The sequence below is a fragment of the Taudactylus pleione genome, unplaced genomic scaffold (assembly GCF_031769625.1).
Source record: "Taudactylus pleione unplaced genomic scaffold, aTauple2 ptg000264l, whole genome shotgun sequence".
In the NCBI taxonomy this organism is placed as follows: Eukaryota; Metazoa; Chordata; class Amphibia; order Anura; family Myobatrachidae; genus Taudactylus; species Taudactylus pleione.
The window spans coordinates 648,455-664,173 of record NW_028284666.1 but is presented as its reverse complement, the minus strand read 5'-3'; the positions used below and the strand labels follow the sequence as shown (position 1 = coordinate 664,173).

Below are 15,719 nucleotides of genomic sequence, written 5' to 3'. Positions count from 1 at the left end.
AGACCATGGATGTTTTTCTTATAATGGTAGTGTTTTTACCATTCGAGGGTGGCATTCCAATGCTTGCTGCCATCAAATAGTAATGATGCAATGGTCTTGTGTTGGTTACCTTTTTTTTTTTTTTATACTGAGAGCTGTGCTCCCTACCTGCAGCTCTCAGCATGGGGCATCTTATCACAGCAACTACTGCAGGCCCCCGCCCCCGATCCCACCCCATCTCGCCCCCAGTCCTGTCCCCTGCCAGCCGGTGTAATAGGGTTATTGCGCATGCGTAAACAGGGTTTTTTGCTCATGCAGATGTCAAATGATTTTGTTTTTCATTGAATTATTTTGATATAATGGTTTCTTACCAATGCATCGAAAGTTTTGATGGTTGAAGCCCAGCCATCATTTGATGGTGGACTTCTGATGTCATTCCTAGAGGGAATGGAGAAAAGGCTGCAGGTGGAGGGAGGTGAGGTTAAGAGATGTTTTAACATCAGGGCCGGATTAACAATGGGGCGGATGGAGCTTCAGCTCCAGGCCTCCCTTCAGAATAGGCCCACAGCAACTGCTCTAATTTTTGTGCTGCTGTACACAGATAAAATAAAACCTGCTACAGCAGCCTCAGTGGATGTTTCAGGCCCCGCCCCCAGCCGCGACCCCCACCTTCCCCAGCCGCTACCCCCGCTCCCAGCCCCCAGCCATGGCACTTGTGGATCTTAAATTGGTTAAAAATGGCGGCACAGTGGTAGGCTTCACTAGCGCTCACTATGCTGCACACCCACACGCAGTGACCCGGCACCTCCTCTGCCCCACGTGATGTCAGAACATGTGACATTGCTAAGGTTCCCCCCCACCATCACTGTGCCCCGAAAGAAGCAGCAGCACAGCAAACGCAGGCATATCCGTGAAGGCGGCCTCCTGAGGTGAAGTGTCCATCCTCCTGACTGCCAGCCTGGGTGCTGCTGAAACAGCAAGTATTTCAGTACTACGCACTGCTGAGGCTGATTATATTTATATATATATATATATATATATATATACAGTCAGGTGCATAAATATTGGGACATTGACAGAATTTTTATATTTTGGCCTCTATTCACCACCACAATTGCTTTGAAATGAAACAAACAAGATGTGCTTTAATTGCAGACTTTCATATTTAATTTGAGGGTAATTACATCCAAATCAGGTGAACGGTGTAGGAATTACAACGGTTTCTGTATGTGTCTCCCACTTTTTAAGGGGCCAAAAGTAATGGGACTATCAACTCAAAAGCTATTTCATGGACAGGTGTGGGCTATTCCCTCGTTATTTCATTATCAATTAAGCAGGTAAAAGGTCTGGAGTTGATTCTAGGTGTGACATTTGCATTTGGAATCAGTTGCTGTCGACTCTCAATATGAGATACAAAGAGCTGTCACTATCAGTGAAGAAAGCCATCATTAGGCTGCAAAATCAAAACAAACCCATCAGAGAGATAGCAAAAACATTAGGTGTGGCCAAATCAACTGTTTGGAACATTCTTAAAAAGAAAGAACGCACGAGCTCAGCAACACCAAAAGACCCGGAAGACCACGGAAAACAACTGGTGGATGACAGAAGAATTATTTTCCTGGTGAAGAAAAACCCCTTCACAACAGTTGGCCAAATCAAGAACACTCTCCAGAAGGTAGGTGTATATGTGTCAAAGTCAACAATCAAGAGAAGACTTCACAAGAGTGAATATAGAGGGTTCACCACAAGATAAACCATTGGTGAGCCACAAAAACAGGAAGACCAGATTAGAGTTTGCCAAACAACATCTAAAAAAGCCATTACAGTTCTGGAACAACATCCTATGGACAGATGAGACAAAGATCAACTTGTACCAGAGTGATGGGAAGAGAAGAGTATGGAAAAGGAAAGGAACTGCTCATGATCCAAAACATACCACCTCATCAGTGAAGCATGGTGGTGGTAGTGTCATTACATGGGCATGTATGGCTGCCAATGGAACTGGTTCCCTTGTATTTATTGATGATGTGACTGCTGACAAAAGCAGCAGAATGAATTCTGAAGTGTTTTGGGTAATATTATATGCTCATATTCAGTCAAATGCTTCAGAACTCATTGGATGGTGCTTCACAGTGCAGATGGACAATGACCCGAAGCATACTGCAAGAGCAACCAAAGAGTTTTTTAAGGCTAAAAAGTGGAATGTTATGCAATGGTCAAGTCAATCCCCTGACCTAAATCCGATTGAGCATGCATTTCACTTGATGAAGACAAAACTGAAGGGAAAATGCCCCAAGAACAAGCAGGAACTGAAGACATTTGCAGTAGAGGCCTGGCAGAGCATCACCAGGGATGAAACCCAGCATCTGGTGATGTCTATGCGCTCCAGACTTCAGGCTGTAATTGCCTGCAAAGGATTTGCAACAAAGTATTAAAAAGTGAAAGTTAGATTTAGGATTGTTTAGTTTGTCTCATTACTTTTGGCCCCTTAAAAAGTGGGAGGCACATATAGAAACCGTTGTAATTCCTACACCGTTCACCTGATTTGGATGTAATTACCCTCAAATTAAATCTGAAAGTCTGCAGTTAAAGCACATCTTGTTTGTTTCATTTCAAAGCCATTGTGGTAGTGAATAGAGGCCAAAATCTGAAAATTCTGTCAATGTCCCAATATTTATGCACCTGTGTGTGTATATATATATATATACTTTATGTTGCCTGTGTAAATAATTTTTCTTTAATTAATCCGATGAATGCCTGGACCCTGGACTGACTGTGTGTGTGTGTATGTATGTATGAAGTGGCTTTTAATGTGGGCAAAAATGGTCCATCTCATGGGCGTGTTGCCAAAATGTTTTCATACTCAGGCACCGCAGCATTTATGCTTCAACTTGCACATATATTTTTTTTATTCAATTATTTTGCTCAATAATATAACAGGTGGTGTATGCTTCATATAAGCAAAGAGAGGAGGGAGATTGAAGTTGTTGAAGATAGGCGGTAGCTATGCCCTCCATGGTGCTGACCACACCCCCATAGCATTGACCCCCACATCACTAGTCACACCTACGCCATGTTGGTTACATCTCCTGCGACAGCACAAAATAGGTCCTTCTTAAATGTCAGCTCCAGGTCCATGTGGACCTTAATCTGGCACTGTTTAACATTATTGACAGTAAGGATAAAGGGCCCCATTTACAAATGAAATGTAACCCCTTAACGCTCGCTAAAGGGGTTATACCATCTTGCTGTATTTAGTATACAGCGGTAATCTTAGATTACTGCTGTTTGTACAGCATCGCTCTCGCCATCTAAAAGATGGCGAGAGCTATGCGGGTCCCATTGCCGGCAATGGAGACCCGGCGGAGCCTTTCCGGTTTCAACTAAGCCTTCCAGGCACTGCCGGGTCTCCGTCATGCACATGCGCAGACAGACCGTCGCGCATGCGCATGACCCTGGAGCCCCGTCGCTGGCAGCATTAGGCTGCCAGCAGAGGACCTCGTTGAGGACGAGGATTCCGCTGGACTTCACGGGACCTCGCCGGAGGGGTAAGTATTACTAAATACCAGTGGAATTTTCGTTTGTATCACAGTGATACTAAACGAAAATTCCTGCTGGTATTTCCCTTCGTTTGTAAATGGGGCCCAATGTGTGGGTTAGAGTGCCACCTATGTGGTTCCAGAAGATATTATGTTCCCTGACACTGCCTAGCTTCCAGTTTTCAGGTTCCTGGTAATTTGACACCAAACCAAAGTCTCCCATGTTCTAGTGACATTTGCCTAAATATTATTATTATGAGGCATTAGGCTATTTTACCTTTATCGCTGTGAAAATGTGTTATCAGCCAAATCTGCTACCCATCCAGACCTGCTAAGTGGAAGCTCAAGACTTTCAAGAGTTATTACATAATAAACATTGTGTGCCCTGATAAGTAACAGAACCCGTTGATTTGCAATATAAGAACTTTTGTGTTCTGTAAACAATGCTCTGATTTCCAGCCTATAATACATCCTCTGATTATGAAAACAAAATCGTAATTCCATGTCTAGTTCTGTATGGGGTGAGAAATGTGAGGCTGTGGGTAATTCCAGCAGCATCTCCCCCTGCAGTGCAGATATAAAATGCCCTTCTCCCTCACCATTGTTCTCCTTCTCCCCAATGCAGCAGCAGCAGCAGCCCCCTGAGCTGGGATCCCAGCCAGCAGCACACACAGGGAAGGCACCGGCACTTGCAGCCCCATAACGCAGAGCACTGTAGCATGTGCACCTTTAGCAGGCAGATCACGTTGTGCTCCCGATTATCCATTAACCTGATTTGAGCCGCATTTCCTGGAGGTGGCGTTCTGCTATACACTTTTTTTCGTTAAGGAAAGAAATAAGAGGGAGGGAGGACAGGGCCACCATTACCACCCCCTCTGCTTCTTATCACCAATTCAGATTGCATGCAAATTCCCCCCAGCCCTGGTGGTGAAGAAGAGACCTCACATTTCTTTCCTTGCAGAGTAGCACTAGTATCCCCTCCCTCCCCCTCCTCCTGGGTGGGTTTGTCTTCTCTTCCTAAGTGGAAAGGTTCTCCTTGGTGTTGGTGTTGCAGCAGAGCCAGGGGGAAGCCCTTGTAGCACAGCGCACATTGTATCAGTGCACACACTGTATCAGTGCACATTGTGCTGGGCTGCCCTCGCCTCCTCCTCCTCCTCCTCGTCTGCTTTTCCCTTTGCCTTGGATGCGCCTTTCTTCCCTCTGGACATGGGGAGAAGGTGGAGGACACCAGCCATGCCTGTATGGACTTTAGCAGCCCTGGTGGCCGTGTGCCTGGGGAGCAGCCGGGGATATTGTCCCGAGAGGGAACTGGAGAAGAGAGAGGAGCTGGCGAATATCGTGCTCACCGGGACAGTGGAGGAGATCCTGAACGTGGACCCGGTGCACCACACCTACTCCTGCAAGGTAACGGGGGCACTGCCCGGGTATACACCAGACTTCGTGTTCGGGGGCTCTCAAACTTCAGTAACCTAGTCACATCAGTGTATCGGGGCATTGGTCTGCCAGCATCAGTACTGTTATCTGGTGACCTCAGCTGCAGCAGTCACAGGGGCACTAAGGGCATGGGGGGGGTTAGCAGTCCATCCAGCTGTCCTGGTCTCTGCGCATTGGCACTGAAGAGGTTAAAGTATTCTGACTTATTCTGTGTTATTGAATAATCTTTTCTATACTTCAAAAGTTTGGTTGGGAAAATATTTCTAGTTACTTGTTGCATTTCATGCCATTATTGAGCACAGTCAGTTCCTGTTGTGCCATGATCCTGTACTGAAAGACAGTAACCCCATCCACCCCTACCCCCACCTTATTAAACCTGCTGCATAGGTTTTCTCTTTCTTTTTGGAATTGCTGTCACCTGGCAGAGCAAGGGTTAACATTCTTATCACTCGCTGCACCCAGAGGCTGAAATAAATAGCTGGGGATCGTACTGTGGTATTAAGAGCATGTCCTCCATATATTGGACAAGGCTTGGACTCTAACACCCCCTCTTGTCTGTTTCAACATTGTTTGAAAAACTTAGGCACATCAGTTGGGGGGGGGGGGGGGGGGGGACAAGGTCAGAAGTGGGGTGGGCAGGTCCCCCATAGAAAGAAACGAAGATGAATTATACAATGTCTAGCACTGTCCTGTTCTGTTTTTCAACTAGGGTGACAGATACTAGTACAGTTACCCTCCTTAAGAAAAAAAAAGAAAGTACTTATCCTTATGTGAGTTTAACAGTTTAGTAGACTGATGTTCTGCGCATGTACATATACAGTATGTACAGGTAATATAGATATCACACAAATCAGTATTTTGACCCCTATGGTTTATGATATGTTGGATGCAGATACATACTGTAGTCTCATGTGGTCATAGAGCTTACAAATCAAGGAGTTCAAAGGTAGCTTTACCTCCTAAACACTTCTTCCTGACATATTTAACCAATCCACCTGCCCAGCTTTAATTGTTCCTTTTCGTGACAGGATAAAGGTTCAACCATACAGTAATTGTGTTTCCAACCTCTTTAATAGCATTTATATGCACTCCGAGCACTTAAAACCAGCGTGTACATGTGTTTTCTGTTGTGATCCCGCAGGGAAGCATATAATTTTGATATATTTAGATGGTTGAAATGTACCGTAAAGGATTTCTGACAGTCAGAGCTTCCCAAAATGCAGCCTGCAGTCTGTTATTAGACTACCAGAACTATGCAGGGAAGTGCCCATTTTGTAAATACCCCTATTTCAAAGCTCTGCATTTCCAACACTTGCAGTTATTGAATTCCCAGGCTGGCCTAAGGCTAAATTTTTCTTTTCCTTAGTTTTTAAGACTTCAGTTCAGACTCTTGATCATAGCAGAACTGTCTGCAAGATTACAGCGGACTTAACCCATCGTAGTAATGAAGGAATGTGTCTGTAGGTGTTTCCCATATTGGAGATTTTAGCAACTGAAGAGATTTATTGCTTTGCAAACAAGTTTTTTCTTGTCACTAATGCAGGACAACGCAATAGGAAATCTAAGGATTTAATGGCTGTTGAGTATTCTAATGAGTCCCAAGCTAGGGAACAAATTAGACCAGAATTGAGGGTTTTGGCTGTCATCAGGTTTTTCAAAGCAGAGAAGCAAAGGCGTTAACTTAAGAAATCTTTGAAGTGGAATATCTGGCATATTATAAGCAATGCAGATGTCCTTCCTCCACCACGGAGATTTGTATTCTATTCAATAGACTATGTTGTGAAGAAGTAAGAAGTCACAGAAAAACATTTGAATTTAAATAGTGTATTTTTTTAAAATATATTTGGTTCTGTTCAAACGCTCACATACATATAAGGTGCAATTTATTGCTTAACAGCTAATGTTCAATTTACGGTATAATATTAGATGTCACTTAAAATTGTAAGAACATTATAATAAAAATGCAGGCATGTGATTTTATATGTCACAACACTGTGGTACCTATTAGTATCCTTATAGTCTACAGCAAGGTTTGTTGTTTCTAATAATAAATATTACTTATAGGACATGATATTAGAACTCGCATATTACAGGTAATATGTATATTCGAATACTTTCTTTTTATATCCTTATTAGCTACAGGTTATGCCTTACAAAACAGTGTTCACTGTATTAAAGTGCTGTCAACACTATTCACCAATGATAACATAATTGGGCAAAGTTGGACGCAATGTGAGAGTCATTTACGGTTGAAAAAGCTGTGCACAAAAAAAAGCGTATTTCCGCCCATATGCAGAAAACGCAATGCGTTCCAGTCGGCAACAGTAGCATGTGCGCCTGGTTTGTACAAGATACCTCGTAGACACTTAAGTCCCACTCGCGCCCATGCTGTAAACCATCTAAATGCATTTGCTGTTAAGCCTTACAAACCTTCCTAATACAGCAAAATCAATGTGCTCAATCGCACAATCTATACCACAGTGACGCAGAAAGACGTAATTTGTGTCGGTGGAGTGTATTTAAATAGCCAATGATAAGCGGATCGCTAGTGCCAGCGATTGTCATGATTATAATCTGCTGCTTTCACCTGCCTATGACCACCGTACTGTACACCCTTGTACTTGGAGTATATTAGAGTGCACCTGTCCGGAACATGCAGATGAAGACAGGTGTAGGTGGCAGAATCACGCAAATCTGCACAGGCGTATGCATGCTTCCACTGTTCTGGCCACAAACATACAATACACCGTTGTAGTCATCACTGTGCATCAGTCCCATAATGCCAATTATATATTTTATGTATCTCTTGTTTATTGTTTCCTCGATGCATGAACAGTGTACTGCATTTGTGTGTGCAATAAGGAGATATCTATAGAACATTTACTAGTAGATACTTGGGATTCCACAGTTAAGAGAGTAGAAGTGAAAGGAGATTGAGACTAAAGACAGTGATAAGTGTATTGTTGGGTAAAGGTTAATAGTCTGAATAAAGTGTACAGCCTTCACGATAACTGTGTGTATAGGTAGGCAGTACAAGTGTGTCATTTATCATGGGCCTGTCCACTGCTAGTTTATATATGAGAGTGTCACTTTATCTTAAATGCCAGATCTCATTGCGAGTGGACAAGGCATGCGCGAGTATGTTGGGTGGCGGTGGGACTGGGACGTTACCGTGGTGCCATTCTCAGATGTGTTAGTGGGCAGGCAACGGAAAGTATAGCATTTCGTAGCTTAGTAAGTGCCTATAACACCGCCGTAACTGGAGTTATTGTAAGAAGCCAAAGGCACTGGTAGAGAAAGCTGTGATTTATCCAACGCTTGCCGTTTAGCGGCCTGCAAAAATTTTGTTATTGGGCCCCCATCGGTTTAGCTATGCACCTGGCGCGAATTCACTGGTTTGGAATCACCCACCTGGTGGAAGAAGGGTGAGGTTCCTCTCCTGTGAGCCTTCATCTAGCACAATAGGGCTGCTCGAAGTCACAAATTTTTTTCTCTGGGTTAATATAGAGCACATAACGGCAGGTATGACTTACATAATGTGTTCATGCTCACAGTTTTTAATAGTATACCACTCATTTGTAAAGGTCTATTACATCACCTAGTTAGATTACAAAGAATAACAATCTCAGTGACATCATCACTCCCAGATTACAATGCATAATGTCGTTTGTGCTGCACAGTATACAGTGTTCTCCCCGGCAAGAAACAGCTACCGCTCGCAGAGCCGTAACTAGACTTTTTGGTGCCCTGTGCCAGAAAGAGCATTGGCGCCCCCCTCATTTTTCAAAGACTTCCCCCTGCCCCAATGCACTGCGTCCCACAACTTACTGCCTGGTACTCACCCCATCCACAATGCGCACGGATGCTGGATGTGACGCCGATCTGCGCCAACATCACATGTTCATCCCATCGGTAGGCTCCGTGTCTGCCGGCAACAAGGACACGAGATGTTAGTGAGGGTTCAGGGTGACGGGACGTGGTGCATTGGGGGGGGGGGGGAGTGCCGGGTTGTGCAGCTCGGGCCCATCACAGCGCAGGGGCGGTGTCAGGCTGGATGGCAGAGATCCCTCCCCCTGTATAAAAGCACGAGCAGTATCTGGGAGCTGTATAAAAAAAAAAATCTGTGGTGCCACTGCCAGCGAGTGGGGACAGGATCTGTGTAGCCTGCGAGTGGGGACACTGTATCTGGGAGCTGTAAAAAGAAAAAAATTCTGTGGTGCCAGCACACATTTAACTTGATGCTGATTTCACTAGAGGGACCAGATCCTACAGACTTTGCTTATGAAAAAGCTGCAAAAGACTGGGCCTCTAAGAAAAGAGGAGAATTAATATATGAAATGTTATCTCAAGTTTATATCATTATAAGGTCAGGATTTAAATAATTTTATTATTGCAAAGGCCCCCACTTGGCTGCTTCTGGATGCCACCCGGCTAGAAAAATGTTCTGGGGAGAACACTGGTATAATATTTTTCAGGACGATACAGTATGTGCTGTATAATAAAGTATTTGGCTTGCGGCCTTATGCCTTAAAGAGATTGTACATTAGTTATGTGTAATTCACCCCATTCCCCTGCAAGGTGTCTCCCCCTGAACTGACCCTCTACTCAAAACTGAAATATGAACCAAACCTGCTAGCATTTTCCCTTTAATACTGGTGCTCAATGCATCAGGGGAACATATCATTTCTTGTAAGCATTTCACAACTAATTGAATATAGCTCTCTATGGCACTGAGAAGTATTTAATGTACAATGGTGTATAAAATCTTTAATATGTTCACAGAAGCCTGTACGTTGAATGTACCTACTTATTTTCCAGTTAATTTGGCCATTGTCTTGTATATTGGCCTGACATCATCACATGTGTGTCACCGTTGTGCCAGGAGAAATCTGTATGGCCAGGATGGGAACTCTCAGGATATGTAGTTAGCTGATAGTCTTTTCAGAATATAAACAAGCACAAGCAGGGGCGTAACTGGGTATTTGAAGGCCCCATAGAAAGTTTGTAAGGGTCCCTATGTACCACCCAATGGTAAAAAATATATATAACACATGTAACTTTGACAAGGAGGATGGGCCCCATAGCAGATGCACCCCTTGAACCTATGGTAGTTACGTCCATGAGCACAAGGTGTTTGAAGTTCCAAAGCCGACATGGTTACAATGCTTTACATCTCATAACTACCATGTCTGTAAAGCAGGTCAGACTTACTGCTGCCCCCTTGTGCGTGTCGATAAGACATACCCATCCCTGTATTAGTACTGCCATTGGTTGGTCAAACTGCTTGCTTCCCCTAGCAGTCTGATAATGAGAACAACTGAATCTGTGGCATAACTGCTAACAGATCCAGATAGGGCGAATCAATAATTGCCTCTTGTGGCTTAATTATTTCAGGAGCAAGGGTAGGGTAAATTGGTCTTTTTCTTATGGGCCACAATAGTGGTAGACTACATTCTAGATTTGTCTGACATAATTAAGAATTACTTTACTGCTAAGAAATCCTGCTAATATTAACATTTACGCCAAATATTTATTCCTAGCACATTGCTACTTCTATTTTATATACAGATAGTGTTCATTCTAGCCCCCTAACCTGTCACAACCTGTGCAGTTCCTCTTTACTGCCTGGGGTGTCGCTCTGTGCTCTGGAGCTTCTAGCACACTATGGTCAGTATCTCACCAGTTTGTTGCATCAGCTGAGTGTGCTAGAAGCACCAGAGCAGAGAGTGACACCTCAGGCAGGAAAGAGTAACTGCACGGGTTGTGACAGGTGCAGGGTGCTAGAATGAACACTATGCAGGTATTTTAGGGCCTATAATCCCAAAATGTCCCAAAATTTATCAACATAAAAGTTGACAGGGCAGCTCCCTGGCAATACTAGCTGCTAGCAATACGTAGTGACTTACTGCATTGCCAGCAGTTGGAGTCATGCATACACGTTTTCCTAAAAAAATTGTCAATAAAGTATTTTTTCTTACATCCTCACTATTGTTAACCTGAGATGGAGATATTGTCTGGATACTGGCATCAGTGCTTGTATCACCGCTGTCCTTGTGAACTCTGCAATCGTTATCTAACCCATGTTTTGCAGGACAGGGTGGTAGTTCTTGATAATTTTCAAAAAGCCCTAATTATGGCAAAAACAGCAGCTTTTGCTGGAGTAAGGTTTCTTGGGGTTAAAAAGATAGATGGCAATTTTGTGTATGCAAGTTTTGCATTTCTTTATAGTGTCTTTTTTTCGTCTAATTAGTTTTGTTCTTTAACTTATTTTAGTGCGGCATTTACCAAATCCAGTCAAGGGGTTGGGTATGGGATAATGTGCTCGGGATCCCGGCGATCAAAATCCTGATGCCGCCACCACCGACAGGGTTAGGATACCGACACCTGTCGGCAGGTATCCTAACTCTCTCCCTAACCCTAATCATCCCTCCCCAGTGCCTAAACCCAACCTCCCCCCAAGTGCCTTAACCTAACCATCCCCCTCCCCGCACCCTAATCCTAACCATCCCCCCTTAGTCCCTAACCCTCCTCTTAGTGCCTAACCCTAACCCCGCTACTTACCTTCGAGATGCCAGCGCCGGGATTCTGACAGGTGTTGGGATTCCGGCGTCAGCATTCTAAACGCTGCATCCCATGCGCCAGGATATTGACTGTATCCCATCCTCAGGGAACCCTAACAGTACATGTTTTCCATACTGAATGCTGGGTTAGGCTTCAGTGTATACATTTGTCTCACCAAATAGCTTGAAGCTTAGACATAGCCTTTCCGCAGCCATCCCAATCAGTGGTAGCATTGTTAGTATATGATGTACAAAGAAAATACTTCACTGCACATTATTGTACACAAGCAAAACGGAAACACAGAAAAATTGTGAATAGTGTAACATTTGATATAAGACATGATATTTTCATAGCAGGTTTATGGCCCTTTTATCTGTGCCATTGAATAAACCTTTACCACGCTCGACGTAAAGCTTATGCCCATTAGAGCACACGCAGGAAAGTCATGATTCAGAGCTGTCCAGTCAAACATGTATCATATAAGTCGCACAGGGTGGAAAAGCTTTTCTGCTGCAATGTTCCTCAGATGACATTGGGCCTGATTCAGAGAAGGACACAACGCCGATGTTTATGCAGTTGAGCGATTATCGGTGATCTGCGTATGCGTCTGAGACGCACTGCGCATCCGTCAAGTTCCATTACAGTTGCTGCTCTCAGTGAGATTTTTTCTCAAAGTGATTGACAGGCAGGAACCATTTATGGGCAGCAAGGGGGGGTAGCAACTAAAACTCAGATGTGTTGCAACCATTTTCTGGGCATGTCTCAGCCTGCGATCCCGTACACAGTCAAAATGGCCCCAGTGTCTTAGTTCCTGCGGCCATTTTGCAAGACCATAGGCTTACTCAAAATCCCGATTATCAACTGATCTCCGGCCGATGCTGCGTCTTTGTGCACAGTCGCTGGTGGGCGTCTCAACACAAATCCCTGCGGCAGCGACATTTGCACATTTTCGCGGCGTACAAATTCGCAGCTGCGGTGGCATTAGCGGACATCTCTGAATCTGACCCACTGTATAGTCTTCATTCTACTGCATGGCTTTATATTACTCTCCCAAGCAGACGGAAGTGCTGGAGTGAGACAGAACATTATCATGTGGAATAGTCAGGAGGGATATTGCAGGCATTACTGATAATTAATTTGTTAACTTACAAATCAGCAAATGTGCATGGTTAATTCCTCAGATGAACGCATGCATATGTATGTAAGAAGGAATCAGCATGCTTCTGCCACTGTATCCAACAGGAAAGAGTTTAAAACATTTTTTCAAGTTGTTTTTTTAACTGTACCACCTGCTGATTATCCTTAATGGAGGCAGCCATTTTGAGGTCTGTACCAGTATTAAAGATCATTCAGCCTATTGTGTTGTTCAGATCACAATAACTGGATCAGCAGCATGAATATTGCTGTATCCTACAAGATGGCTGCCTGCCATATGTGGACGACAGGCGGTACATATAAAAGCAGTAGATAAGGTTTTGTTGGCGATTTTAGCTCATAAGGATGTACTAAGCCTTGAAGAGCGATAAAGTGGAGAAAGATTAAGTGCCAACCAAGCAGCTCCTAACTGTCATTTTTCAAACACAGCCTGTGACATGGCAGTTAGGAGCTGATTGGTTGGTACTTTATCTCTCTCCACGTTTTCTTTCTCCAAGGCTTAATACATCTCACTCAAGGTATAAAAGGATTTGATTGGAAAGGAATATTTTGCTACAGACAAGAAGCATGAATTTTGATCAGTATGTCAGCTTTCTGTCAGTCATGACAGTCTTTTTTTGTTTGGGTTTTATCACTGGTAACAAAATGGGGTCCTTGATGGAATGTGAATGAGAAATATACATAAGAAGACAGCCATATGTAATCAACGTTTATTTGTATATGAGTGGCGACCTTTACTGACCGCCATTCAAGCTTTGTTATTGTCCAGAACCAGTTAAATTGTATCAATATTAGCTCCATGTTTGAGCCTAGTCATACATGGCCAATCCAGTTTGATCATTATCAAAGCTATTCAACACTTAAATTTTTTTTAATTAATCAGTTCAAGAACCAGCAAATTCTGACAGAGCGCTCGCTCTGAATCAGGGCCGTCCTTCTTAATTTTTAGAGTGGCCTCCTGGCCGCTCGTATAGCTGTGGGTGACCACCCACAGCTATAGCGAGCGCCCAGGAAGATGGTGACCATCGCGACCATCGGGGTGGCGACGAGACCCTTGTGGTAGGGTCTCGTTGCCGCAAGCCCTGCAGTGCTTTCGGCTCTATCAGAGCCAAAGGCACTCCCACTGACATCACTTGTGATGTCAGTGGGGCCGGCCCCAGACGGTTGCGTTCCCATGGGAATGCCTCCGTCTGGGCAGCCATGCCCCTGGCACGCCCACCAAAGGGGGCGTTCTTTCACTCACCATCGACAGCACGCCCCCTTTGGTACGAGACCTGGAGCGACGGCTTGCCCGTCGCTATCTGGGTCTCGCGCATATGCACGACGGAGCCGGCTCCGTCGTGCGCATGCACACTGGGGCAACATCGACCCGCTTGCGAGTGCTCGCGAGCGGGTCTGAATCAGGCCCAGAGTCTGAAAAATTAAGCTCATACATTACCCCAAGTTTTTTGTTGTGTGAGATGGGCTTGTGAACCTTCATCATGACTCTTAGCATTTAAGAAAGAAAATTTGGGATGTCAACCCTGCCCATGGCTCATAAAATCCACAACCTCCAAGCCAACCAACCCACACACCACCCAACCCACACTTTCATCTGCCAATCAAACTCACATTTTCTAAAGTCAAATTTTCAAGTAGGCCCCACCTCTTTCAGACTCGGAAATTATAGCCTTTTGGAGGATATTCTTTGTCAATCCTTCAGATGTGCAGCTCATGCACTTTGTCTTAAAAAATATAGAATTGTGTCTAGGTAATGCTTGTGTTACACCTATATTTGCTTACTCTCCCAGAATTTTCACCCCGCTCAGATCCTGGCCACTTCCCTAGTAAAGTAGCCAGGGACTTGATGAAGCTAATTCTTATATCCTTGTCATTGTAGCAATGGAACCATAATGATTCTCATGTTACCACGTGCAGGTACCAAAAGTAAGCAAGTAGGGTTTAATGGCTTTAGGGTAGGCAAGTAGGGTATAATGGCTTTAGGGTAGGGCAGTAGGGCTTAATGGCTTTAGGGTAGGGAAGTAGGGTATAATGGCTTTAGGGTAGGGCAGTAGGGCTTTAGGGTAGAGAAGTAGGGCTTAATGAACCTCATTTTGCTAAAGTGTCCGTTTAGTGAAATGGAGCAATATTTATGAAAATTTAACTTATCGACTAATTAAGAACTTGGCCTGATTCAGATGTGCTCGGAAGCGGCTGTGGAAGACCGTCCAACTAAAATGCAAATGCAGCATGAGGTGTCTGTAGGAAACAGGCACCTCCTGCATGCATCTGCGATCTGAGTGCAGCATCTGTAAACGCTGCTTCGCATAATCATCACCACCATCGGTCGCGATGGATGCTGCTTTGGCCAGTCTGCATAAGCTGATGCTTACTAACCAGCTCCTGGCCGCTTGCTTGGCCAAAAAATCTGTGTCCTACGATGCCGACCCTGGCCTCGGCCCTCTATGGAAACGGCGGCGAACCTTCCCCAAACGAGAGCAGCGCATGCTAAAACGCAGGACTTGTTCTACACATGAGCAGAAAGGGTCTTGTGCATGCGCAGACCCACAAACATCTGATATGTACGTAAACCATCCAGTTTACGTACCTATCTGAATCAGGCCCACAATGAACAATGCAGAGCTGGTCTAAAATTAAGAGCATGGTGTCTCAGTTCTGGCTACATGGCGTCATCATGTTGTATACTTTAAGCATGAATTCTATCAGTTTGTGTGAAAGTGACAGACATGCGTGACAATCAAGTGGGTTAGAGGTTGCCAAAAGCAGTAGCACCTGGAACAGGTGAGGCAACAAAGTAAGTGGCCAAGGGGCTGTGCTTTCTCCTTTAATCCATGTCGGGGCCAGTGGTCAGGAGGCCTGTAAGCCTGTGAATCGTTACTGTATGCTGCTTCTCATAGATATTGGTTCAGCTCACAAAGTGGCTTCCTCAATTGTGTGTGCACAGCAGGTGCTATTTATACAACTTCGGGACAGAAGGGCGATGGATCAGGGGTATTTGTCTGTCATTTGAAATATGTTTTTTCATAGACACTTTTTATTTTAATGCCCTTC

General features: G+C 44.4%; 1 protein-coding gene across 11 annotated transcripts in view; it reads left to right on the top strand.

Annotated features, from left to right (window-relative positions):
- The first annotated feature begins 4,532 nt into the window (after positions 1–4,532).
- AGRN (agrin) overlaps positions 4,533–15,719 on the top strand; it is a 582,966-nt gene continuing 571,779 nt past the window's right edge. For all 11 annotated transcript variants that reach the window (XM_088481095.1, XM_088481096.1, XM_088481100.1 and 8 more), the window contains exon 1: positions 4,533–4,922. In XM_088481095.1, the coding sequence (XP_088337221.1) occupies positions 4,725–4,922 (198 nt within the window). In that variant the 5' untranslated portion in view covers positions 4,533–4,724. The remainder of the gene's footprint in view (positions 4,923–15,719) is intronic.